General features: G+C 40.3%; 1 protein-coding gene across 1 annotated transcript in view; it reads right to left on the bottom strand.

Annotated features, from left to right (window-relative positions):
- The window catches only part of khdrbs3 (KH domain containing, RNA binding, signal transduction associated 3), a 163,920-nt gene extending 137,258 nt beyond the window's left edge, over positions 1–26,662 (bottom strand). The window contains exon 1 of the mRNA XM_085346727.1: positions 26,572–26,662. Coding sequence (XP_085202853.1) covers positions 26,572–26,662 — 91 coding nt within the window. The remainder of the gene's footprint in view (positions 1–26,571) is intronic.
- Positions 26,663–27,176: the final 514 nt, after the last annotated feature.

Here is a 27,176-nt window from a genome sequence, read left to right on the forward strand (position 1 = left end):
AATCATTTTGTTTTCATCAGAAAAAAAAAAACGTTGTTAATGAAAACTATAGCCCTACACGGATTGACTCGTCACGACTCATTTGTCCTCATAGCAATGCATCCGAGCGTCCCGCGACTCAATTAATATGCGACACGAACGCTACAAAAAAGGTGGATGTTGAAGCAAGAATATAGCTGCTACTCGGTCTGTAGCTTTTCGTGAGACTCAGGGTTGTTTTTTGTAGCCATTTCCCTCGTTGCCGACTCATGACTCATCGACTGACCAGCCAGTCGGTGGCATGCAGTCGGATGATGTCACATTTTAGTACCTGCTTGGATCACTTGGAACCCCGGCTAAACAGGTAAAAAGTACCTGGTACCAGGTACTATAACCTAATGGAAAACCCTTGAAAACCATGGCAAACAGTGCTGAGTGGATCCATGTAGGTATTTGTGACAAAATTTCAACAAAATTAACACTGCTCTGAATGTATCCATTTTTAGTAGCCAGATTCATAGAAAGAAAAAGGAAAAGGAAACTGATAAAGCTAATACATTATGAGTGACACAGACACTGAATTAGACTAAACTAGATTAAATTATATTAAACAGTGAATATTAACTCAGCTCCTGCTCACAGCCTTCTGCTGCAGGGCTAAAAGCAAGACAAACGTATGTGCCTCAAGTGTGGTGGCAGTTGTTTTTAAGCATTTTTGAAGCATTATCTAAATTAATTTCAATGATCACTGGGACGTAAACACTGCAATGTGTAACAGCACCAGTCAAACCTCATCTTTTTTCCTTCTTACCACCATGTCTGCTGTTGCAGAGTTCTTCCAAAGAGTTCTTCAAGTGCCCCCGTCTCTCTCTCATCTAATGTCTGTGATAAAATGCAGTGAGGTTCTCAGGCATTCTCACTTTTCTCAATAAATGTTTTCTTATGTTTTGACTGGGGATGTAACCTCCTAAGACGTGTAGGTGTCGTCAGCATTAAAGACTCATTAGACATTTATAAACCTGTGGACCTGTGAACAGCTCAAGTTTAACACTTTGTCATGCACAGGTTGTGATGTGGGATGGGAATCCTGTACATTGCGACTGTTTTACTGAAGGGAGATTACATTAGTTAATTAAACAAATTTTCTAAAGTATTAAAAAAAACATGACCAAGTGCTCATCTAAACACTGGGTCTGCTTGCTCACAGTAACACACTCTGTTGTTGGCTGTGATTACACCGCAGTGTGTCTGAGGCAGGGTTAACTGCATCTGTTCAAATGATTACTTATTTTATATTTGTTTGCATTAAAAAAAAAAAGACCAGACAGCATCAGAGGCATTGTTGCACTTTTATAATGTTTCAGTCCCAAGATTAAATATATTTTTTTCTTTATAGGATGGCCAAAATCAGATGTAACAAATCATGGTCTGAGTCATCCCCTAAGGCCCATTCTGTGGTTGGAAAAACACTAATATTTTCTTAGAAAAATAATTATCCAGTGAGCCAGATTTATAGCACAGTGCTGGTAAACTTTAAGGCCAGCTACTGTTAAAAGCATCAAATCAGCATCCACGATACGAGAGCAAAAGAAACAGGCAGGAGCAACAGAGCATCTTCTGTCTCTATAAATGCATGTGAGTAGAGCCCCAGCAAAGCAAAACTGTGGCCCAGCAGAAAGAAAGCAGCGGGGTCCCCTGTGTTTGTGTTTTGTTTTCAAATCAATGCACTTTTCCTCATTGATTTCAAATACGATGCTCCTCAAGCATGCAGGTGTTTCATTTATGCGCAACCTCTCCACTCATCCTTGCCATCTACTCAGGCATTTTCTCTCTTGCATGTGCATTTGCAGTAACACCACTACCCTGCTCTTTTGTGCCCTCTAGAAGTTAAATGTGACCACTCACTAGCCCCCTCCACACCCACCCAAAAGCAGCTTTGATTCCTGGCTCCGAAATGCAATCCGCTTCTACTTTGGATCGCGTGTTCTTATCAGCTCCTCCAGGATGGGGAGCTGTCAATACAACAACCACAGAGAAAGAAAACCACTCCTTCCCCCCTTGCTTCTCGTATCAAGGCACCACATCTTCACACAGACCCAGCTCTGGTCAGACAGCAATTAAAACCCCAGTGTTCTGGTGAAGGGGTGGGCACGCACCAACCGCAGATCTATACACTTGATTTCTATCCGTTCACCTCTTGCAGCCTCCCATCGACACTCCAGCTCAGGAGGCGTCAGCTCTGTGGACTTCGCGCTCGCTGTAATTACCATCATCTTTGCTTGGAGACGTGTCACATATGACAGAAAAGAATTCAGCTGCGATACTTGTGATCCCCGCCGCTAATGAATGAGCTACCTCCTAAAAGGCTACAGATGTGCAGACGTGGAGTTTAACTTTTAGATATATACCAGAGGCCCTGTGCTCTGCACATCATTAATTTCTGCTGTTGGTAATGTTCTCGATATTTCTCCTCGTAAATAACTTCCACCAAACCAAACTGATGTTGCAAACAATCACAGCCTGCGTCCAGAGCTGGATATTTATTATTCAGCCGCAATTGAGTTGTTTTTGTCGACAAACTACACACAAAAAAAAACAAAAAATGCACAAATGAGGCACAGTGACGCGCTTGACTGGCATGAGCTTTAATTAATATTAGTTTGAGTCGCTCCCACATGCTCCAACCAGCTGCTGTGAATACTCAGCAGCACAAAAAATGGATATTAATCCGCAGCTGAAAATAGTCCCAAAAAACAAATCTATTGTTTTTCCTGCTGCGGTTTTAAAAAATTATTTCTTTCTGTAACAGACTCACATCCATAGCAAAAGAACCACAGACAAAGCAGAGAACATGCTTTGTCTTTTGCAAGCTTCTTTTTGGCAGCCAGGAGCTAATGCAATATTCAGGAAATGTAAAAAATTTCACATTTTTCGTTATTTCTTTAGGTGAGGTTGTGACATTCATGCGCTCAAACAAGCAGCGGTACTGGCACTGAAGCTATGGGAAGGGGTCAGCAGCAAAACAGATTTTATCCATTAAAATAAATCAATCCTGTGTTCACAATTCCCACAAGCTTTTCAAAAAAACAACACCAGCACCTTGGACAACTGCAACCCTCTCTTACATTTTCACCTCTTGGGTACATTCAACTTTACGCCCCCCGCCCCCTTCTTGCGCGTGCATGCACGCACACACACAAACACATCCTCCAACCACACAAAAACCCATATTTTGCTCCATTGCGATTTATTTCACACCTCAATCATTTAGTAAACAATTAAGCAAATACAAGTAATCTGCAATAAATGACAGGTAGTAATAAAATAAACTACTAACTCTTTTAGGCTACGTCTACACCTACACGGGTATTTTTGAAAACGTAGCTGTTTCATCCACTCGTAAACGGCGTTTCGAATTACCGAAAACGGAGAACTCCTTTTTTGCGTTTACGTGTGGACGAGGAATACAGAGTTCGTCACTCAACGTCAAAGGTATGTGCCTTTTTTCACGTCACGCTGTGCGCACGTTATTGTTTACATGAGATGAATTGCAGAATGGCAGATAGAGACAAAATACTGTTAATCTGACTGTCTGCAGGTTTTACACGCTTACATATACACACGCAGTTACTGTCCCTCTATTTAGAAAGGCAGAGGCGTCACGGTGTAATTATTTTACATGTAGTTGTTTTTTTTTTATCATGTGCTTTAATATTCAACATTGCTATCAATACATTTTTCAAAAAATGCCTCTCTGTGCAAAATGTGTTTAAAAACAAAAACAACTGTGGGATCCTGTTTGTCTGTGATTTGAACAGCCCAGCGCTGCTCCCGACACAGGGAAAACCTATTATGCAGGGGAGACCTACCTCGGCACTTGTGCAAGTGAAACCAAAGGGAAGATATGCATCACCATATTTTCTGGTCTTTGGCTTAGAATGAAGTTGGTTTGGAAACATATTCAGATATGCTTCATCTTCTGCTTTGCGTTTCTGTGGGCGCCATTATCGAAGAAATAAGGCTACGTTCACACTGTCATACCATGATTGGATATGGGTTGCATAGGGTCAAAAAAGTCGGTTTTGATGCGCTTTCGCCTGCAGTGTGAACGTAGCCTTAGTATGCAGACAATTCACAGCTCAGGCATAAGATAATGACCACTTACAGGTGAAGTCAATAACACTGATTATCGCTTTATTGTGGCACCTGTTAGTGGGAGGGACACATTAGCGAGGAAATGAACATGTTGTCCCCAAAGTTAATGTTAGAAACAGGATAAATGGGCAGGCATGAGGATTTGAGCGAGTTTGACCAAAGGGCCAAATTGTGACGATTTGATGACCTGACCCTGAAGCATTTTTTAAGAGCAAAATGTGGTTTGAGGAGCACAACAATGAAAATGAGGTGTTGATTGGCCTGCAGATTCCATAGATCTGAAGCCAATCTAACATCTGCGGGACGAGCTGAACTGCAAGGTCAGCAAAGGGGGGAGCAACACAATATTAGGCATACCATTATGCCTGATCAATTATAACCAGTATTGCTCAGATTTAAAATCTATCAGTAAGCCAATACATGAACACCCCCACAGTCATAATGTGATTGGCTATATTTGTCCAGAACTGAATAACACCAATGAATTGCCACCATGACACCATGAGTTACATTTTTAAGAATCTGTTGTTTAAAGGTTTAATATGTTGCACAAAATTGGTCTTTTTTTTTTCTAGAAAATGCCCAGAACAAGAACTCTGCAGGACACAAGCAGCATTATTTTTTATTATATTTATATTTCGCCAAGTATTGTTCAGTTCTTCTATTATATGTGCCTATATAGCCTATATAAATGTTATATAAAGGTTTGTATAATTAACTCATTTTGCTCATACATATAAATATAAATATATATACCAGTCTATATAAGTGCCAACCCTTTTTCATGTTGACTAATGATGGCCGCCGACAGAAATTTAACAAGCAGACAGACAGAGATCAACTCCCAGGGCAGACTTTAACAAGCCTCTTACTGGGCAAATGCTGGGGTCAAACTTTACCAAGAAGCACTGCCAGATGGCACAATGAAGGAACCATCCGCTGGAGTGCCGAAGAACCAGCACTATCTTTTCATTACCAAGGCGAGAGTGGAAAACTGGGCTGGTTATGAGGGTCATATACCCTAATTTGACCCCTTGTTTGTGGCTTTTCTATTGCTTAGACTTAATGAATGATTTACAGCCAGCTGGAACAGCAGTGACATGTTAACAGGCTGACTGAAAAGCACGCTGCATCTGTTCTCAACGCTGTATTAATGAGAACGAGATAATTCATGTTTAAAAGCAGCCATCCTAAAAAAACACAAATTACAAATGGTGCCTTCTATTTTTAATGATTTTGTTGGCATGCTATGTGACAGGAGAAAAAGGGACACAAGAAACAGAGGAGAGATGCCCCTGAAAAAACTCTGAACACAATTAGGCTGTAATATCAAGCTCTTAAAATAGAGATGGGAGACACAGCGAAGCCAGCAGCCCGGCAGGACACGAGGAAAGGTCTCCTGGCACAGGTGGTAAATGAGCATCCATCTCCCCTCCTCTTCCTCCTCCTCTCCTAGTGCATTACAGGATAACTTCTCCTGCTCCAAAAACCCAGAAAATGCACTTAACTTTCATTTACTGATATCTCCACCACCCTCGCTCATTAAAGATTCATGTTCCACCAAAGCCCGCCCTGTTTTCTTTCTTTTTCTGTTTTTTCTGCTGTCAAAAGATGAGCGGGGCATTTAATACTTAACGCGACAAACAAGATTAATGATGTTTAATAGTTACTTAAAGGATGATGCTTGGAAGCAGGTCGCCTCTGTGTGTGACATCAAAACAATGCTTAAATGTACGGATGTTTTCTGTAAGGATGTTTTCTAGTCCTGTTTATTATATTTGATCCTAATTGGATTTGCATTATCCTACACTGCATACAATGTTCGCTTTACTCCTGACACATGTTGTATATTTCAGTAACAGATTCATTCTGCAACACTGAACCAGCCTGTGGTGCAGACGACAGAAGTATTGTAGACATCAGAGCAGTGCCTAGACTTTTATTTTTTCTCACAGTTTGTGGGTGATAACTTCTGCTGCCTAGTAAAGTCCACTGCATTAACACTGCCACACAGAACTGGAGAATGTCCCAGTGTTGGCCTCTTGTTTGTCAAATTGTGGTTTCTGTTTTATTTATTGTTCACCTCTCTCATGTACACGTTCTCTAGAATCCAGCTGAAGGGTTAAAAGAAAAAGAAAATCCCTCCCATGTTTTTTACCAATCCCTTTTTCTACCTTTCGACTGAAAACGTCACGAGTTTGAGGAAAGATGCGAAGGAGGACTTGGTGAAATGAGTGCTCGGGGAATCTGATGACACCAAGACGGCACCAAATATGTGACAGCAGATGTGTCCAAACTACAAGCGGCAGGGAAGAGACAGAATCCAAAAACAGTCTGAAAAGAACATCAGGCCAAACTTACATGAAAGGCAAAAACTGTGATCCAAAAAACAAAAAAAAACTGGCATGAGGACACACATGAAGGTGCGGGAGCACGCTAGAAAGGGTGCGGAGCAAATGGAAGCATGGCTGTGCGCTGTATGCTGGGTGAGTAATCAGGGAAACAAAGGGAGGAAGTAGTAATAGCAACGATGAAACCAGGTGAGTCATTTGAAAATAATAAAACTGTGCGCATGTTGCATGAAAGTGGACAACCTAAAGACAAATTTACAGAGGCTGGAATTTAAATTTAAAAAAAGAAAGGCTACCAGTCACATTTATGAAATGAAATGTTAATAAATAAAACATGTTGCTCAGCCTGCTGTCCGCTCATATTCTCGCATCCCGCTGCCTTCCCGCTCCCTTTGTTAAAGCTTTCAGCATCTCCAAAGTAAAATCATGCAGAAATTTCTGGACATCATTCAGTTAGGAACCTTCCCAAACTAAACTGATTATCCAACCACAGCCTAGGTATCTTCTGTGCCTCCTTGGCTCGTTTTTTCGTTTCTTTTGCTGTCTTCACTCACATGAATGTATGTGATATAATTGTGCTGTATGTAGGTCTGTTGAATTAAAAGGTGCTTTACGAAATTATGTGCACTTTGACTGGTCATTGAGACAAAAAAAAGCCACAGCAGAAAGCTGACCAAAAAAAGAGGACCGTGTCAGTCAACAGACCTTTTAGTATCACTGCCCTGTAGCAAGAGTACATCTGTCTATCATTATCTGTTAGATCCTATAAGACATGCTGTAAGACAAAGGATGTTCCTGGTGACTAATTTCAACTTAACAAGGGAATAGTCTAAAACTAACAACAATCAGATGTTAAATTTGAGACCCGGTTAATGGACAATGTTAAAAACTCTCGAAACAAAGGCACTTGAAAGCTTTAATCACATCTATGGCTGGGTATCGTCACTGATTTCTAGAATCGATTTGATTCCGATTCACAAGGTCCCGAATCGATTCGATCCACGATTCGATTCAATTCGATTTGAATCTGGGAAATTTTGCCTCAGACAGTCAGAAATATTAAAGTTTAAATTTGTTCAGTATTGAACAGCAGAAATTAGGTTTTCTTTTCGGAAGTAAGTAAAAGGAAAAAAAAACGTTGGCCGACAGCGCTGTAAACAACGGTAGACTTGTGCGTAAACAAGCAAGCGAATAATGCAGAAAACAGATTTTTAGACGGGAAACTGTTCTTGAAGTATACTGAGAGAGAGAGAGAGAGAGAGAGAGCTGTGCATGAAGTGTGATTTTATTGGTGGAAGCAAAACAGCAAAAGTCAGAGGGAATCCATGACGATGTTTATGTGAAGCGTAGTTTGGATCTTCTTTTGCTGCTGGTTCGGTCAATATTGTTTGGAGAGAGATAAAACTAACAGCTTTAGAATCAGCGCATAAAGGGCGTAAACACAAAGCGCGGACCCGGCGAAACATCAGAATCAGCGAGCTGTCGGCTTTCAGCCCCGACCGTGTCCGTGCCGTCGGGTGAGAAAGGCGACATCTCACTGATTCTGATCTGCGGGTCTGCGCTTTGTGTTTACGTCTTTGTGCAGAATCCGTGTACTTGCTCTCATTTACTGTTTTAGCTGTTTGGTGGTTGTTGAAACTGAGATTCTGGCATTTCGGGCAAAATAAATTTATATTAAAAAATCGATTCAGGATTTGAATGAATCGATATCACGTTATCCAAGCCAGAATCGATTTTAATCGATAAATCGATTATCAAAACCCACCCCTAATCACATCCTTTAAAAATAAATAATTTAATTGCGCTTAACTGTGTGGCACTTGGCATCGTACATCGTGAACATTATACTCCAAACAGACAACAAAGAAGAATAAAAAAGTAACTTAAATTAAATAAGCTAATTTTAAATATGATATAAAAATATGTTACTACAAAAGATGTACACATATTATTAAAACATGACAAATTAACACCCAAGAAACGAAAAATTGTGATTGAAAAGTGTGATGATTGTGCCATTCTACTATTCATGTCTAAAAGGAAAAGAAAACAATAAATCATTTATCCATCCTCTTCTGCTTATCTGGGCCGTGGCAGGATTGGCACCCAAACCAGAGAAGCCCAGACATCCCTCTCCCCAGACACATCTGCACATAATCTTTCCAGAGTCTAAAGGGTCTACCCCAGGGCCTCCTTCCAGCAGGACAAGCCTGAAACACCTCACCCAGGGCATGACCACCTCGGCTGGCTCCTTTCAATGTGGAGGAGTAGCAGGTCTACTCTGAGCCCTTCCCAAATGACTAAACTCCCCACCCTATCTCTAAGGAAGATGCCAGCAACCCTTCAGAGGAAACTCATTGTATCCACTGAGTATCCAAGTAATTAACAATAATAGGGCTAGCAAAAAGATCATGCCTAGATTAACAAACTTCTGGCATTTTGCTACAACAATATTGTGGCTACAGCTCCACCTAGTGGCGGATGGCTGCATAACAACCATATTACGAACATTTACCCGCATTGAGCGTCATTAAAAATATTAACAATTCGATTAAATAACTAGTACACGTAGTACTTACTAGTGACAATAGCTAAAATTAGGCGTCTACTCGTCTAATCAACTTCTCGCGCACACCCCATTATAAGACAGTTTTCGCTATATTAAGGCTTACAGAACAAAAAGAATGCTCTAACATAGTTTGTTCCTAACAGGAGGGGGGGGGGGGGGGGGGGTATCAAGAAGCAAAGTTGCTCCTAGAAAGCTACATTTCTTATTAGTATTATTAAAAATTTTTAAAGACTTTAGTCTAGTCCCCACAAACTATAGATCCTTTTAGAATGTGCACATCGAACTCCACGGGTATGGTAATGCTAATTTTCTGCTGCAGAGCAGGTTATGGCTTCAGTTTGAGTTACTACAGCGATGCACCCCAATAAGAAGGACCACCTTCACAACCCTGAAAAAGCCTTGGGTAACCCACTAAGCCTGAAATCCTGCTCCGTAGTACAGGACTCTGGATCTCCAGCTGTCTTTTCTTTGAGACCGCCTCTACATCAAAAGTAGTCTTTTTGTTCATTTTCATCTGCCTGTCTGCTCTAAGTTTGCTTTGGGTCCTCTCCCTCGAAGAAAAACATAATAGAGGTATTTCTCACCCACGCAGAAATTGTGCCATGACAAGCCAAAGGACATGTTGCAACAAAGATTTACCGCACAATTGCCACATGCTGAGTCGTATTTTCAATGTGGTCAGGCTATTTGTGAGCCCTTGAGCCATTTTTTAGGCTTTGGTTGTGAGCCTTTGAAATTCCATGCTGAGGATTAGACTTGCAAAAGTAATAAGGAAGACTGTATAGTGGGCATATTAACTCTCTCACTATCAAGAGGGTGGAGACGGTGCTAAACTGTACAAATTCTCTACAAGCGACATCAAAAATTGGGTTATGACCTTCAGCCTCGGATATTTTTTCCATGTCACGCCGATGTTTGAGCGGTGCTTGAAAACATAATATTGTGCCTAACACATTATTTACTGAGAGTGTAGGTGACTTACACCATCTGTTTATAAAGCAACAGGCTCAGGCAGATGCTCTGCCAGCAAAGAGGCACAAGGTCCCCAGGCTTATCTTGGTAGAGGTGTGCTGCTGCTTCTCGGCACCAGCGAGGTGGAACGATAAACATAATTAAATTGAGTTGGATTACACAAAATGGATCGGATCAGTTGGGAAGGCGGAGAAGCTAATCCAGTGCAATCCTCTCTATAGAGGTGCCAACCACACAAAACGACATAAATAAAGAATAGAGTGAGAAAGGGAAGCAGTGGCTGTCGTGGGGAGATCAAGGTGAGGCAGGGGCATAGAAAGAGCTCCTGCAAGTTCAAAAAAAAGAAAAAAAGGGGAGAAAAAAAAGCTCCAAAGTTAAACATAAACTATAATAGAGCAGTTTAGTGCAAAAGAAAAAACTGGGCTGAAAATATATCTGATTCTCAAGTGCATCTCAAAGTAAAATAAAACACTCACGCGATAAAAGGATGTTTCCGAGCGTGCAGAATGTGTTTGCACAGCTTCCATAGCGTCAAAAATGAATAAGCGATGACTTTGCAGCACACCGGTCCTTTGAGGGAGTGGGAAATCACACTTATCTTTCATCGTATCAGTAACAACAAAAGATTTTGTTGGGGATGCGCAGTGCCACCCTTTTAAGCTTTTAAAACTGTATTTCAGATGGAGAAGATGAGATATGATGAGTCAACAACAGTGGACGTGGACTTTTTAAAGAAATTTTATTTTATCACTAACACATCAACAGCAGCTCTCTATATCATAACTGCGTTTTTTTCTATTCCCACTCCCATTTCATTGCACTCACCACCCCCACCAGATTGCATTTTGCCTTTTGTAAGTGACTTTGGTACAATCCCCTTACAAATAACCTTTCCCCAGGGGAAAGAGGCTCTTACTTTCTCTACAGCCCTGCCAACCCTCTCCTTCTTTTATATCCCCATCCCTCTTTGTCTCTCACCCTCAGGCGCAGCAAACAGATTGATACAGTCTGGGAGTTTCTACTGCTTTTCAAACTAATCCAATGTAATCCTGGTCTGTCTGCGTCCTGTCTTGGACACCGCTGTGGATCACATTATCATCCAATAAAATTTTGATTAATGATCTCTATATATGTGATGTATGAAAGCTGAAATCTAGGCTGCACTGTTAAGGTGATGAAACGAGCTTCTCAGCATCAGTTCTGCAATAAGAGATCTAAACTGGCCGGTCTAGATGAACACTTTATTTTCTCTTGGCACGATGGGGACAGCCAATCATGATAGAAGGCATGGACCGATACAATTTTTTTTTATAACATTAAATATTTTACATATCAGTGAAATCATAAACAAGAATGGGAGCAAGATAAATTAAATGAAAATCTATTTACAATACTCGCCTAATTTTTTGGTTTGTGCTTCATTTCAGCACATTGTGAGTCTTTGCTGCACTTTGATGTGATTTGAATGTAGTGCGCCTTTTCTGCTCTCAGTGTAGAACCCCGCACGCACAGAGTGGAGCAGGCAAGAAAATGACACAAATGGCAAGTAAAACAATCTGTTCATTTTCCTCATGCTGCTGAACTGAACAGATACTGTATATTCAATTGTGACATATATTATCTGACAATGACAGACTAACACGCAGTCTAACAGTTTGCGTCTGACCAATATTTCATGCAAATATTGAATCAGTGCATCTTTAATCACATCAGCTATTTATATCATACTAAGACTGCACATATCAAAATAAAAAGAATCCAGTGTAAGGAGCCGTGTAGTTAACGCTCCAACGTAGCAGCAGAGTGTGGATGATGTGGATGATGGTTGCTGCTGCATATGTACTAGGGCTGCCACAAACGATTATTTTGATAGTCGACTAGTCACCGATTATTTTTGCAATTTGTCGACTAATCACATCACGCGTCCATTGGACGTAAAACATACAGCTTATTGCACCAGCATGCATCTGCTCTTATATAACTATCATTAGCTTACAGCTTTAAGTGTTTAAGGTATGTGCTAACTAAAAATAAAGACAAGATGATAGTTTATTAAATTTTAATGAAATTTGCCGATTGTTTCGGTGAAGTTTAATAAACGCAGCCGTCTGCTCGTTGCTATCTAAAATATAACAGGACACTGGAGTATATTCTCGAGCATCTCACACTTGTCTGCTTGACGTTTGTTCAGCTGTGTAAAAACTATAACTTTAGTCTCAGCCAAACCGATTTACTCAGGAACAAATAAAATACTGAAAAAAGCCAAACAATAACATTTTTAAGTTACCTAAGTCAGCGGTCCCCAACCTTTTTTGTGCCACGGACCGGTTTATGCCCGACAATATTTTCATAGACCGGCCTTTAAGGTGTCACGGATAAATACAACAAAATAAAACTATTCATAACACACGTGAAAAGACCCAGGAAAACCGAGTTAACGATAAAAACGATAACAAAATAACGCTGAAAACCGATAAAAACCATGAAAACTATACATTTCACACCTGAGCCTCAACTCTCGCGGCCCGGTACCAAATGACTCACGGACCGGTACCGGTCCGAGGCCCGGGGGTTGGGGACCGCTGAGCTAAGTGACTTATATATTATGTTTAACCTGAGTAGCGAAAGACGGCGGTGGGTTTGAAAACGATCTCGTCTTGATAAACTGAGCAGATATTTGAGGTTTACACAGTTACATTCTGGCCTGAAAATATGTTAAACGTTTATTTTGTGACCCAGATAGAATAACAAGAGTAATATTATAACTAACTAGCTGCCGCCATTGTTGGAAACTGAGCAGGGCTGCGCTATGAATTCTGGGATAGGTTGGGCCACGAAGTATACACCCGACCCATCCTTCAAATCTGTGGAAATGAAGGGCGCATTTGTCGGAGTCTTCGGCCTACAAATGCGGGCACAGGAGGATGCGGTTCCTGAATTTGGACAAAGCTACGATAACGGACACTGCTTCTTCTTCTTCGACATAAATATTCACTGAAAATCTGATATAGATACAACATTAATTCAGCATTTTAAGCTTTCATTATTTTGTTTATTAATTTAATAATTTTTGTTTAATTCTTTTGTTTAATTGTCTTGTTTATGCACAATTTTGAAAATATATTACAAATAGCCAAACTGCATGGAAAAACATTAATTTTTCAGGGAAAACAGTAGTTTTATTGTACCAATACTTGTATCTAAAATTTTAAACCATACCCAGTGCTGTCAAGGACCTAGCAACACACACCTATGGCTGATCTTCTAACCATAGAGGTGGAATATCTGCTTATAGCATACTTCTGCCTAAACAAGTGCGCTTTGCATTATTTAAGCAGCTCTGACCGTCCGCTTTAATTGAGTCTCCTCTTGGACAGCCTTCCTAGTAGACAGCTCGAGGCAGGCCCTCAGCAAGGTATGCAAGCCGGTCGAGGAGGAAAACGCACATTTCTGTGGCATGTGAAATATGAATGCAGCGTTTAGACCTGAGGAGCGTGTTCAACATGGAAATTTGACAGTCTCAACATTAAATCAACAAACTGAGCCCACGGCAAGCTTTGCGCCAGGTGGAGACTGTATTCTGTGAAATATGGTGATGAGATTGTGTGGACAATGATAGAGGTGCAAGGAAAGCCCAATGAGCCAAAAGCTGGAGAGTAATCATGCAATTGTTAAGCACTGTGGCGTGGAATGAGCAAAAAAAGCGCCCAGAAAAGCCACAGCCCATAAGCTACAACAGGAATGCTCTTAGTATTGGACAGTGATGCTAAAACGATGCCTATTGGTAACGGCTTTAACCTCCTAGGACCTGGCGTCCACATATGTGGACATCACATTTTGGGTTATTTAGACCAAAATACTCAATTTTGCTCTACAAGGGCCTGATATCCACTTATTAGGATGTTATACTGCTGCTGTTCTATCAAACATTTAAACAAATATCCTCATATGTGGCTCTTATTTTTCATAAAAACAAAAATAAGGTAAAAAGAAAAAATCTCGTAATTCTTTGTTTTTACATTCATTGGGCCCCAATATGTCCAAATATCAAAGAGAAATTAAAAATGCATGCTGTGGAAGAGTTTGGGTCTTAGGAGGTTAAAAACAAAATTAACAAAAAAATAAACAAATAAAGCTCTTTAGTACATTAGTTAATGTTAGAAACAAAATTATAACTTTCCCCCCAAAAAAGTAAAAGAACAAAATGTGCACAACTAAAAAAATGAGACTACAAAAAAAATATTTATGCCAAAAATGCTCATTTTAAGTAATCTGATTACAGGTGACTTTTGCGTGTTATATAAGCACAATTTAAAATGTTATATTACATGGTCAAATACAGGTTTTTTGCTTACTATACGTTTAGTTTTTACCAAGCATATTTTTCTTAAATAAATAATTGTTTAAACAAATAAACCTTTGATTTTATAAATTTAAGATACATCTTACTCAAGATTGTTGCTATGTTTATGGAGCCAAATAATTTTGGCTCTTTTTTTTCTGATATTCATGGTATTTAGTACTTACTTGAGAATTACTTGCTAAGCGTACACTGTATTGTGCACATCAAGCAACCATGGCATTAACATCAGTTGCAGTCTTGTTTCTGTAGTGCACGTAAATATAAATAATTCTTATTTATCTTTTTACCGAGCTGTAGTTTATGATGGGCATATACTGAAAATGGCAAATGGAATATGGAGTATAACTGGCACATTGGTACACATGTGGTACATTGTAAAACCAAAACAGTGAGCTGAAAGCCACTAAAAGGCCCCATTTAGCTAGAGGAAAATACAGATAAGTGACATTTCTCATTGGGTTCATCACTTTAAGCAATTCCGTTTTCATTACATACATTTGTCATGGTTTTCTTCCAGGCCTTTAATGACATATATCAGCGGTCCCTAACCTTTTTTGCGCCACCGACCAGTTTATGTCCGACAATATTTTCACGGACCGGTCATTAAGGAGTCATGGAGAAAAAGACAAAATAAAACCAGTACTGGTAGCAAAAAAAAGAAGACTTATTCATAACACACAGGAAAAGACCCAGGGAAACTGAGTTAATGATAAAAACGCTAAAAAAATAACGATAAAAACCGATAAAGATAATCACATAAAGATAATCCCACCTGAGCCTAGGGGTGGGCGATAGAAACGATATAAGATAGAAACGATATAAATTTGGCCAACGATAGAGATTTTGACTATACCGCTCTATCGCGATAGCGCATGTTGATGATGTCATCAAGCGGCACCTGTTTTGGTTGAAACCATCGCAGCGGCTAAAACTATTATCATATGCAAATTATGCCGGGCGAAAGTCATATCAAAGAGATGAAGCACTTTTGAAATATGGGGAAAGCCAAAAACTGCGCTTCCTCCACTTCCGTAACATTGATTCATTAATGTTGAATTCTCTCGCAGCTGCTCTATTCCCATGTTGTTGCAGTATATTAATAACTAACCTCGTATTGTGGACGAATAATCTCAGTTGTTCTCTATCTGCTACCCCTGGGAAAAATTTTCAGAAATCACAATATCTCTTTCCACTGCTATGCGGATGATATCCAAGTCTATTTCCCTCTGGATTTGGATCTCCAATCCCCGCTATCGCCGTTGCTTAACTGCCTGTGTGATGTCAGAGACTGGCTATTGCATAACTCGCTTACCCTCAATGAAAACAAAACAGAAATTATCGTCTTTGGTAGCCATATGCCGTTGAAACAGCTATCGGGGACCTTAGGTTCTTATGCCAGTCATCTATTGTCTACTGTCAGAAATCTGGGAGTAGTGCTGGACAGTTCCCTCAAATTAGATAAGCAAGTGGCTGCAGTGGTAAAAACCAGCTTCTACCAACTACGCCAAATTTCGAAGGCAATGCCTTACCTACGACACAAGGACCTTGAAAGGCTCATTCATGCTTTCATAACCTCTAGACTGGACTATTGTAATTCTCTTTACTTAGGCCTCCAACTCTCCCTCATCCAACGCCTACAATTAGTCCAGAATGCCGCAGCACGCCTTTTAAGCGGCATTAGAAGACAGGATCATATCACTCCTATTCTAGCTAACCTCCATTGGCTTCCTGTCAAGTACCGTATTGTTTTTAAAATTCTTCTATACACTTTTAAAATCTTAAATAACTTGGCACCCAGTTATTTGATTGACCTTCTTAATTTATATATCCCTACAAGGGCACTCAGATCCTCTAATCAGGGGCTCCTAATGCAACCAATGTCTCGACTAAAGACGAAGGGGGATCGTGCCTTTGCTTTTGCTGCACCAAAACTGTGGAACAGCCTGCCGGTTGATGTCCGTGCGTCGGAAACTATTCAATCTTTCAAATCACGGTTAAAAACCCATTTGTTTAAGCTTGCCTTTCAAACTACTTAGCTTAATTTCTTCCCGGTTCATGCTTGTTGCAATAGTACCATCCTATAACTGTATTTTTTGTTGTTGATTGTTTTCTTTTGCTGTAAACCTGCAAGTATGGCTCGTCTGTGAAGCACTTTGTTGTACCTGTGACTTTTAAATGTGCTATAGAAATAAAATTGAAATTGAAATTGAAAATTCTCCTGACTGAAGTTTGGCCCGTGTATAGCATCCTGCTATGCGATTGCATTTGTCCCTGACCACCAGAATCCCTCACGTTAACTTTTATTGAGTGGAAGAAAGGTTGGCGTTCATCCTCCAGCTTCACTGTGCTAATGTTATGCTAACATAGCTATGTCGCTAGCAATCACGTAGCACAACATTATATACCAGGTAGTCCAATTTCAGTAACCCTGCAAACACCACTGCTGTTTGGTTTTCTTTCTTCATTTATGTCGGAAGTGGTAGCAGAGCTGTACGTTTTAATTAGTTTCAAAAATCTCTCAGTCAGAACTTGGTATGTCATGTTTAGGTGTAAACTAGCGAGCTAACTTCCTGTTAACTTATAACTCCGTTAAATTTAATAACTTCTGTTTTCATGGATGCATGGATGTTAAACTTAATTGTTACACCTGGTAAAGCAGCAACGCTGATGATTTTATTAAAGATTAAGGAATTTAGACCGTTTTTAACTCTCAGTGTTCGTTTGACTTTGGGACCTAAAGGGACGGAGTTTTGGACTCAGATTACTCCGTGAAGCTCCTCACTACGGCAGCCGTAATGCTCTGACAATCCATCAAGCAGTGCGGCTTACCAAAGTTGTACTAAAACATTTTTCAACAGATTTCTGCACGCCAAAATCAGTTCGAGGTCAGTAAGCACAACCAGAATTTATACATAAGGCACACTCTCGATTTTTGAGAAAATTAAAAGGATTTTAAGTGTGCTTTATAGTGTGGAAAATACGTTATACAGAAGAAAAGAATATATCGCGATATATATCGTTACCGCACTTGCTTCAAATTATATGCGATATGAATTTTAGGCCATATCACCCAGCCCTACCCGAGCCTCAACTCGGGTATCAAACGACTCAGTACCGTTCCATGGCCCGGGGGTTTGGAACCGCGGACATACATAATAATTATTATTAATATTATTGTGCAACACAGGTGGTTTAATCACTAGCTCCTCTACTCTATATGTTGAATGAATCTTAAGGCAACCATTTTTTACCCCTTCAAGGGGGTAAACACATATGTATATTTTTTATGTATAAAAAATATATGTGTGTGTTCCTAAGCAGTAGAAGCTACATATTTGTACCATATTTGTAAAAGAACATTGCAATAATTTAATAAAATTGCATGAGCTGTAAGAATTGCAAACTATTAAATATAAGAAGTTTCTCATAGTTTTTATTTCTCATATAAAAAACAGCTAATAAGCAGCTCTGATACACTCATTTATAATTGTGTAGGAGTGTGCTCTATAGCTCATGAGTTACACTTTGAGATTTGTATTTGTTAGTCAACAATGTGTTATTTCTCCTTTGAAAACACACAAAGCCTAGCTTTAAAGAGAAAATATACGCCCACATGTATGGAATGAAAAATTAAATTCCACATACACCAGTATGTGGCTGAGAATAACGAAGCCCTATGTAAATATGTGCTTAATAAAAACACATCAACTTCTACCAGAAGAAGATATATATAACATATAATACAGAAAAGTTTAGTCATTTAAATTAAAAGGTGCTAATGGAATTGTAACATTGGGAAGTATACATTTATATGTATTGTTGTGAATTTTAAAATGGATGCATTTTCTAACAGCCATTCATACACAATACACACTTTTGGAAACAGAGACACAGTAAAAATCAATTTCTGTCTCTACAGTTGTCTACACTAATACTAAAGAGTTGGGTCTTAACTATGTGGACCACGTTGAAGGCCCAAAACAGATACATATACATATATTCATACTTCTTTGCAAATTTTGCCTCATTTTAAGGATTTTAAGGTTTACTACCAGTCTGTGTGTGGCCAAATAAGTTAAAATACTAACTTTACTTTTAGATTTTAAGGTTTTACTAAATTTAAAGTAGATAAAAAAACATTTAATATGTTCTAAGAAGTATCTAACTCTGTATCTGTCTTTAATATTGGTGGTGACTGCTGGGTTTTCTCTGGTAGTCAGGTTCCTCCCACAGGAGTGTGCTTTATTGCTTATGAGTTTTTTTTATTTGTTAGTCAAACGCTGTTTTTTTTTTCTTTCGAAACTCACAAAGTCTAGCTTTAAAGAGGGAGAAATCCGCCTACATCGTTGGAACACAAAATCTAATTCCACATATATATCAGTAGGTGACTGAGAATAAAAACACGACTTGATAAATATGGGCTTAATGAAAACGCATCAACATCTATCAGTCTTCCTCATGAAGGCAACAAAGAAGCTATATATATATGTTTTATATATCTATAAAACAGCAGGTTGCTAATGGAAATGTTGCATTGTGAAGCAAATATGTATTGTTATGAATTCTAAAATGGACACATTTTCTTGCACACACTCATACTTCATATACTCACTCAGAGAAAAGGATGCAGGAAAAATCCATTTGTGTACCTACAGGAATAATCTACATGATTACTGACTGAATAAAATAATGACATGAATAATTATTGGACCTTAAGGTAACTATGTGCACCGTTTTAAACGTCCAAAAGGTTCATATATATGTTACCAGGCAGTAAAAGATACATATTTGCACCTGGAAGTAAAAGTATGTATCCTTTACAACACCAGGAAACATCCAAAGGACAAAAAAATTTTCTCTAAGAATTTAAGATTTGTTCTCCTGTCCTCTCACAGGGCAAAGATGTACATGCTAGGTAAGTATTCCCCAAATCTATTGTGGGTTCAGATACAAAATAAAGCTTTGAGGAGTCAGTAAAGTTAGAAAGGTCACATACATACCTACCCAACTCAAGAAATTACCTGAATAGGTACCCCTATGTCACCCTTTGTAAAGGGTCTTCTTGTTAAAATAAGTACCCCCTCAAAAGGATACAATAGACATACCTAAGGACAGAATATGCTTTGAGCACTCAGAAAAGTGTTTTATGAATGCAGTCTATTTACCATTCTAATTGATAACTAGTGATTGTGTTTGTTTACATGTACCAGTGTGACTCTATAACTTGAGTAACATTAACATACTCCAGGTTTTACATTTTAACTGTATTAAAGCTTATCAGGTGCACCTTCGAAGCGGCTCATTACTGCTGCCCTAATGAGCGAGAACATGCATTTCACATTAGCGGAGAAATCAAGAAAAATATGTGATCCGTCACGCCTGCAAACAAGCAGGATTTTGGAAATAGCCGGGGTGTGCCTGCGTTCGTCCTGGCCTACAATTCACCCCTGGATTCCAGTGGGAGCTGCTGCGAAGCAGGAGACGGCGCTCCGCAAACAGCCCTCAGCCACGGCAACGCTCTGCAGACTCGTCTGCATGCAAAGCCAGTTTCTGGAGCTCCGCTTTTCTGCTCACTTACAGTTCACTTGCGAGTTCACTACATCTGTGGGTCAGATCACCAGTCAGGTCATGGCCTCAGACAGATTCAGTGCTGTGGCTGCGCCTTCACCTCCACCTCGCTGTGTGGCTCAGCGTGTCGGCCCGCCGCAGAGCCGCAGATCATTATCAAGTACTGTTTCCCCAACAAAATGATATCTCTGCCTTTGATCCTATGCCAAAGCTTATTTCTGCACACTTTGGGCATTGTATCCCACAGATTGCTCTCACTCAGGACACAAAATCAAGCATGGCTAAAAATACCCTCTGTTCTTCTGATGAGACGGAAATGTATGAATTAACAATAGGAGCATCATGTCTGAATTAAGGTTACTTTCCCACACCTGCTCATTTTTTGCAGATGTTCTGTGTGTGTGTGTGCGTGTGTGCGTGTGTGTGTGTGTGTGTGTGTGTGTGTGCGTGCGTGCGTGCGTGTGTGTGTGTGTGTGTGTGCTTGTTGCTGTTAGGGGTTTTTTTTGATGGGAAAGCTAGCTCAGGCTGTTAATGTAATCCAAACATTGTGCCAGGCTCCCGCTGTGGAGTATCCAATTAAAAAAAGCATCTTATGTGTGGGACTGAGGTTACAATGTCCAAACTGGGCCAGAGGTCCTGAAAGATTCAGAGCGGGCTGCATGCAGCTCTGCAGACACATCCTGAACAAAGAGAATACATCTGCTGCAAGGAGACACTTGTTTACAACTAGAAACCCACACAAAAACATGACTGTCTGTCCTTTGAAGCACAGCAAATTTTGTTTCAATGATCTTTAATAATCAAAGGTGTACACAAAAAGTTTGTATCTTCTGCCTGATATTGTGGAGGACTGCAAAAATGCCACGGTGGGTGGTACAACTCCAAGGTGATCAAGGCTGTCAGCTTTACCTCCTTTTAATATTTAGCTCATCAGTGTGCATCGAGGCTGCAACGTCAAACGAGAGCTGAAAAATCTTTGAATCTCTCGCATTTTCGTCACATAGTCTAGCACCTCACTTTAGAGCCAAACAAAATGAGTTGACAGCGAGGAGCTAATCAGGAGTAGAGTAACACCTACACGCAGAAAAAAAGCTTACATTTCCAAAAGCATTATCAACAAGACTGTCAATAATGTGTCTTTAAAGTTGTCCTCTTTTTTTCTCTATGCTTTTATGTAACTTTCTTTTTGAATTTTGTTGTCATGGCTTGTGTTTGGTTTAAGACATCCATCTGTAACACTTTTCTCTACTCCATCAAAAACAAGTAAGTAAAGGTTCATCCAATATTCATTTTCTTTGTTGATGCTGTACTATTAAAAAGACAAGGCCTGGTCATTTGTAAAGAAGTTTGCACTCATTTCCATTATTATTACTATTAATATGTAGAATTTGTAGACAGGGGAGGATTTCTAGGACCTCATGCTTTATAGTTTCCATAGCCCTGACCAATCACATTTGAGCAGGCTTTGCTGCAAGCAGGTAACTGGCCTATCGGACATCATGTGGCCTTTAACTTATCTAATTTTGCTAATTTGGCAAAGCAGCTGATGAGTTCCCAGACTGAGTTTAAACAAATATAAAATGTATTAACATATCATATGTGCTAACCATAACTTTAATACATTTTGGGAGAGCAGCACCAACAGTAGCAAATGGTGCTTTGCAATATCAAACTGACAAAAAATACAAGAATCTAAATTATCTGTTGAGATTATTTAAAATATAACACTAAATGTTATATTTAGCTACAGCTCAGGTGGTAGAGCAGGTCATCTACTGATCGGAAGGTTGGTGGTTCGATTCCTGGCTTCCCCTAGTCTGCATGCCAAATATCCTCGGGCAAGATACTAACCCCAAATTGCTCTCCGATGCATCCATCGGAGTATGAATGTGTGTGAATGTTAGCTATAAAGCACTTAGAAAAATGTGCTTGTGTGAATGGGTGAATGCACAAGTTGTGTTAAGCGCTTTGAGTGCTCAGATGAGTAGAAAAGCGCTATATAAGAACCAGTCCATTTACCATTCAGGGCATTTATTTTTTTTTACATAGTTTAATAGTATCATTCACATCATAACATAGCTCAAAAGCTTCTGTGTTAATTACAGTTAGGCGTGTCCACAACATAGACAGCATAAGCAAGGTAAACTGTCAATAAAATCCATAGAACTGCACAGTTAGGTTTGAAAACTGTTCCATAATTTGAGGTCTGCACTTTTGACGTTGAAACAGAGAGTCAGTGGGACTGTGTCTTGCTGCTACATCATCTTAAATCAGTCATGTGATTTGGCCATTTGTTGACTCTCGAGACTTAATTATAAAATGTCTCATTAATCCTAACCTTTTAATATGTGTATATTCACATGCTAACCTTGTTGTAACTAGGGTTTCTACAACAAGCAAAGCCAAACAGACCTCAGCTGACCTGTGCTGCATCTATCCACTGGGAATTCCCGGTCACAACAGGTGGAAACAAACCCAGCCTCAGAGCTAGTCTACGCCTAGTGCCAGTCCCAAGATCGGATAAATAGGATGGTTGCACGATGAAGGGCCTCCTGTCTAAAATGTATGCCAAATCCATTGGATCCATCAACTGTGGCAATCCCTTGGAAAAAGCTTCCCAACGCCCCCCACCTTTTTCTCCTCCTGTTTGCACAGGGACTGTAGCTGCTGGTCTCTCTGCACTACCACAAAATTAAGAATTAACAATTGCATCGCACTTCATGAATCCTGTACAACACTGTATCAAGTCCCTTCTCCCCTTATAGTCACCAGGGTCTGGCAACTTTTCTAATGGAAAGACAGTGGCTCCTAAAATTTATTTTTACACTCTAAATGTATTTTCCTGTATTCTATGTGCATTACTAGAGTGACTGTAAGCTAGGCTTCCAGACCTGCAGGTGATGTACAGCTGAACACTGCACCTGAACGCCTCCTGTGCAGACCCACGCAGAGCACCAGAGCTGCTGCTCTGCTAACATTCTGCACGCTGCGCAGACACACACGGCTTAAAGCAGATTCATTTCCCCCAAGTCAGCAAACAGTCCCACCTTTATCTATTATTTTACCGCACATTACTTCTTAGATGCTTTGATGTCATCACTCGGGTAGCATGGCTTGCTAGATTTCTCCAATTTGCATCTCCACTGAGTGAAGAGAACAATAAAAGCCTTGTTCACTAAGGGGAACAAAGCACACAGTGGATCACATCAAATATGAATTGAAGCGAAGTAGAATTCCAGTAATAATGTGAAATTTAAGATTGTTTCTAAGATCCTGGATGAACTTTTGCTCTCAAAACAACTAGTTAAATTCACAATGGAAATAACAATTTTTTACAGTCGTGATTTCATGTTAATAACAGACGCACTTCCTGCCACATGAGGTGTTTTCGTACCTGGAAGCACTTCATTAGTATGCTGCTGAGGATTTTTCATTCCAGGCAGACTGTTAGTCCTGCTTGTCTCTTGTTTTGGCTTAAGATATTCCTCCAGCTCCAAGAGCCTGATGCTGCCTGTATGCGGCTTGTCACAGGGGGAAGAGATATGCTCTTTGCGGGAGAGGAGCTTTGCGAATGGCTCAAACTTATCAAAGCAGTCCGCCCCGTCCCCGAGCTTCCAATACAATGCCCCCCTAATTTTTCCTGAATGGAAATCTCTCCAGACCTGGAGTAATCTCATATTCGCCGTGTGCACGCAGTAACTCCAGTTACTCCGGCTCTGTTCCCTGCATCCCCTGCCAATTGCATAATCAAGTCCAGAACTCATCAGCAAGATGGCAGAAGAAGTGCTCTATTAAGCCGCATCGTGTTCCATCTGTTGTGTAAGAGAGAGATAACAGTATTTACAGTTTTGGAGTTGTGGCAGACTGTTTCGGCCAAATTTTGTGCACCGCAGAGTACCGCTTACTTCATAAAATGTCACGGATTAATTCTGCCACTGCGACAGCGTCCAAGTGCAATCTTTGCCCTCGACGAAAATATCGCCAACTAACTTTATTGGAAGTACTACATTAAGAACTTGTTGTACAATATTTTACTTCACACTCTTTTTTTTTATTTCTTTTTTGGCATATCCTGGCCCATACTTTAAGTATTCACTCACTTTTATTCCATTCCGGTAAGAGGCTAATATTTGCTAGAACTCTACAGAAGACCTGCCATGTGGATAAAGGTCTTTAAGAGAGAGTCTGTCACAGAGGTGGCTGGTAAGTGTCTTTCAACTAGCATTAAGGATTCGGTGCTGCCATCTTCCCTCTATCAGCAAGGGAAATGAGTGTTGTTAGAAAAAAAAAATCTAACCTAGATCTGAAAAGGAGCTGATAACCAAAAGTGCTGAGTGAAACAAAGGCTTATCTGCCTTACTGAGTGGAATGAATTTACCTTACTGTACATGAATCAGCTCAATGAAAAATGCTGCTTTTTCAAATAAGACCCAATGGTTGATATTGTGAGGCCTCCAAAATATACAGACCTAACAGAGGACAGTTACTCTGTTAGTCTAGAGTCACTTCTGTTTACATTTCACTATATATAAAAAAGGAGATCAAAGCCTTTTGGCTCTTGCATTTTTCATTGTCTACCTTCCAGTAAAGAATGTGCCACACTTTTAAACCAGTCACTTTCATCAGTAGGCTGTGAGACAGAGCAGCGCAGTGGAATAGTTTTATTTATAATATTGTGCAAAAACCTGTTAAAACAGAAAGTCAGTCACAGAGTTTGTGCTTTACACTGTGCTATCTATATTTTTAATATTTAGGAGCATGTATAGGAGTGTAATAGAAGTATAATTGCTTCATTTTTCTGTGTACGCTTCTGTCCTTGCAGAACCTTGTAGAAAAACAAGGTGCAACACTCACTGGACTGTTAACGGGACATGGAATATTTAACACACCTGACTTTTACATAAAACCACCATGTTTTTATTACGATTTACTCCGAAAAGAATTTGAGCAAACTGACCTAAAGAAAAGTTAGTTAACCTAAAGTTAATCCCATCCAAGTTCTTTATTTTCGATGTGCCGTACTTAAGGACGAGTCAAGACCTTGACATCTCTAATTTTAAGTTAGATACCCATTACACAACCTCAATACAGTAATCTTTATAGTACGTACAGTCAGAAAATGTTGGCATAAAGGACCCATTTTTAACTAAGTGTTTACATCGTGTGTTAAGAGACAGCTTGTGTTCATATCCCCCCCACACTGCAGCACATTGGAACAATATTAACAATGATCATCTCAGTCATAGTGGCCCATTAGCAGCTCAATCTTTACACTGTTCTCGCACACGCAAACACTGGGAGCCGCAAAGCACATCTACACTAATCAATCTTTGTCCTCAACACAACTAAAACAACCAAGGCAACAGCACAAATTTAGAGATTTGGACGCAAAAGTGAAAGCTCAAACAAGTATGCACAACTATACTCTTCACTAGGTGTGCAAAACAGACGGAAAACTCAAAATAATTAAGTACATTTTAAACACCTGCATACATTACATTAAAGAGCCTATTTTAAATTAAGGGCCCACCCATTAACTGCTTTCCTGATTTCCCTTTTCCTGTCATTTTCAGATCACTTTACATGTTCTTTTATATTGGCTCAAACAACCAGGGATCAAAATAACCTGTAAACTGATTGTAACTATGGCAAACTCCAGCATCTTAACACCATTAAACTTGATTCGTGCCTGGCTTTGCTCTGAGCCCCAGCGAACCCTTTTAACCCTGAGATCCCCCAAGTTTGCGAGACAGCGAGTAGAACTGGCGCAGCTGTCGGCATAAAAAGAGCTGGGATTCAACAGAATTAGTTACAACCCAGAAGGACTGCTTACAGACCTGGGCTCCTTGTCTCGTCTGTTACCTGTAAAGGCACCAACAGCCTGCTCGACTCTCGAACAAAGCCCGTGAGTGCTGCTTGAAGGATGCACTTGGCTGCTGTAAAAGCACACTCCTTAGAGCGCAGGAGTCTCCAGAAAGTGTTTGCAAGAGAAAATTTCAGTCACGTCCGTGTCTTCAAAATAGGAAACACTTCTATCTGAATAAAGAGCGATTATTCCTGCGCTGGCACCACAGCTCACACATGTCAGCACGGGGATAGAGATGAGGGCAGCCTGTAAACTGAGATGTCATTCCGTTCCTTTCACGAACTGCAGGCTAGCATTTCACGGTATGCCATCAGAAAAAAAAAAAAAATATAGGATATTCAGATATTCACTTTACCGGCATTTCCCCGGCTTTATGACATATCATATCCACTAATTGCAAACTAATTAAGACGAGCTGAAATGTCATCATTCACGCCAAGGCTTGGCCAATTTAAAGGTTTGAAGGTGCAGTGTTTAGTCTCTCCTGCCATATTTTATTCACTACTGGAGGCTAAAGCACAGTGTGAGCATGAAAACTTGGCAAAAACAGCCCTGTTGCTAAAAAGCACCTGGCTGTGCTAGTGTGACCAAGGGGAAATTTGTAAGTACCTCTTATTTTTAACTCAAAAGTGGGCGGACTGCTGATGTCGTGTAGCCTGGAGACCAAACGTTAAAAACTAAAAGTTCTTACTAAACATTTTTCGCGCAGCTCAAGTGTTTACTTCAGTGTTTATCCAGGGACGCTTACCTTGATCCAGTAGCCGCAGGGAGTGCTGAAAAGACGGATCCAGCGTGTCCTTCTCTGCCATGAGCTCCGGTAAGTACTTTTCGCTCCCCATCTTGTCCTGCGCTGCTTTCTGGGCTTCCAGCTACACTGCTCAAACGCAATTCAAGAAAAGATCAAAACAAAAACTTGCTCGGCGTCCAGGAGGCTCCAAGTTGGGAATATTTGTGTGGGGGGAGGAAAAAACGCGGGCTCTAATGTCATCCGCGCTCGCGCTAGAAGAGCATTTCCCAGTCCTCGCGGAATACACACACACTCTCTCTCTCTCTCTTTCGCACGCGCGTGCGCGCACACACACACAGTGAGCGTTTAAATTTGAACGGTAGGTTTTATCCCATCCAAGCAGAAGGCAAAGCCCAGCTACGCATTACACCCGGAGCGGTCCTCTCCTCTGTGGGTGAAGGGGCTCTTTGAAGCTCCCTCTGTTGTATCCAGAGCTGAACCGAGGCGGAGGCAGTGATTGGTCGCCGCGCGCTCACGTAGCGGGCGGAAGGGGGCGGAGCGACACTTGGGAGCTGTCCGCGGTGCTGAGTCCCGCAATTACCATATCATTATCATAAAATCACCAT

The sequence above is a fragment of the Diplotaxodon limnothrissa genome, linkage group LG22, assembly GCF_057381915.1.
Source record: "Diplotaxodon limnothrissa isolate DT_005_m linkage group LG22, D_limnothrissa_male_GT1.1, whole genome shotgun sequence".
Classification (NCBI taxonomy): domain Eukaryota; kingdom Metazoa; phylum Chordata; class Actinopteri; order Cichliformes; family Cichlidae; genus Diplotaxodon; species Diplotaxodon limnothrissa.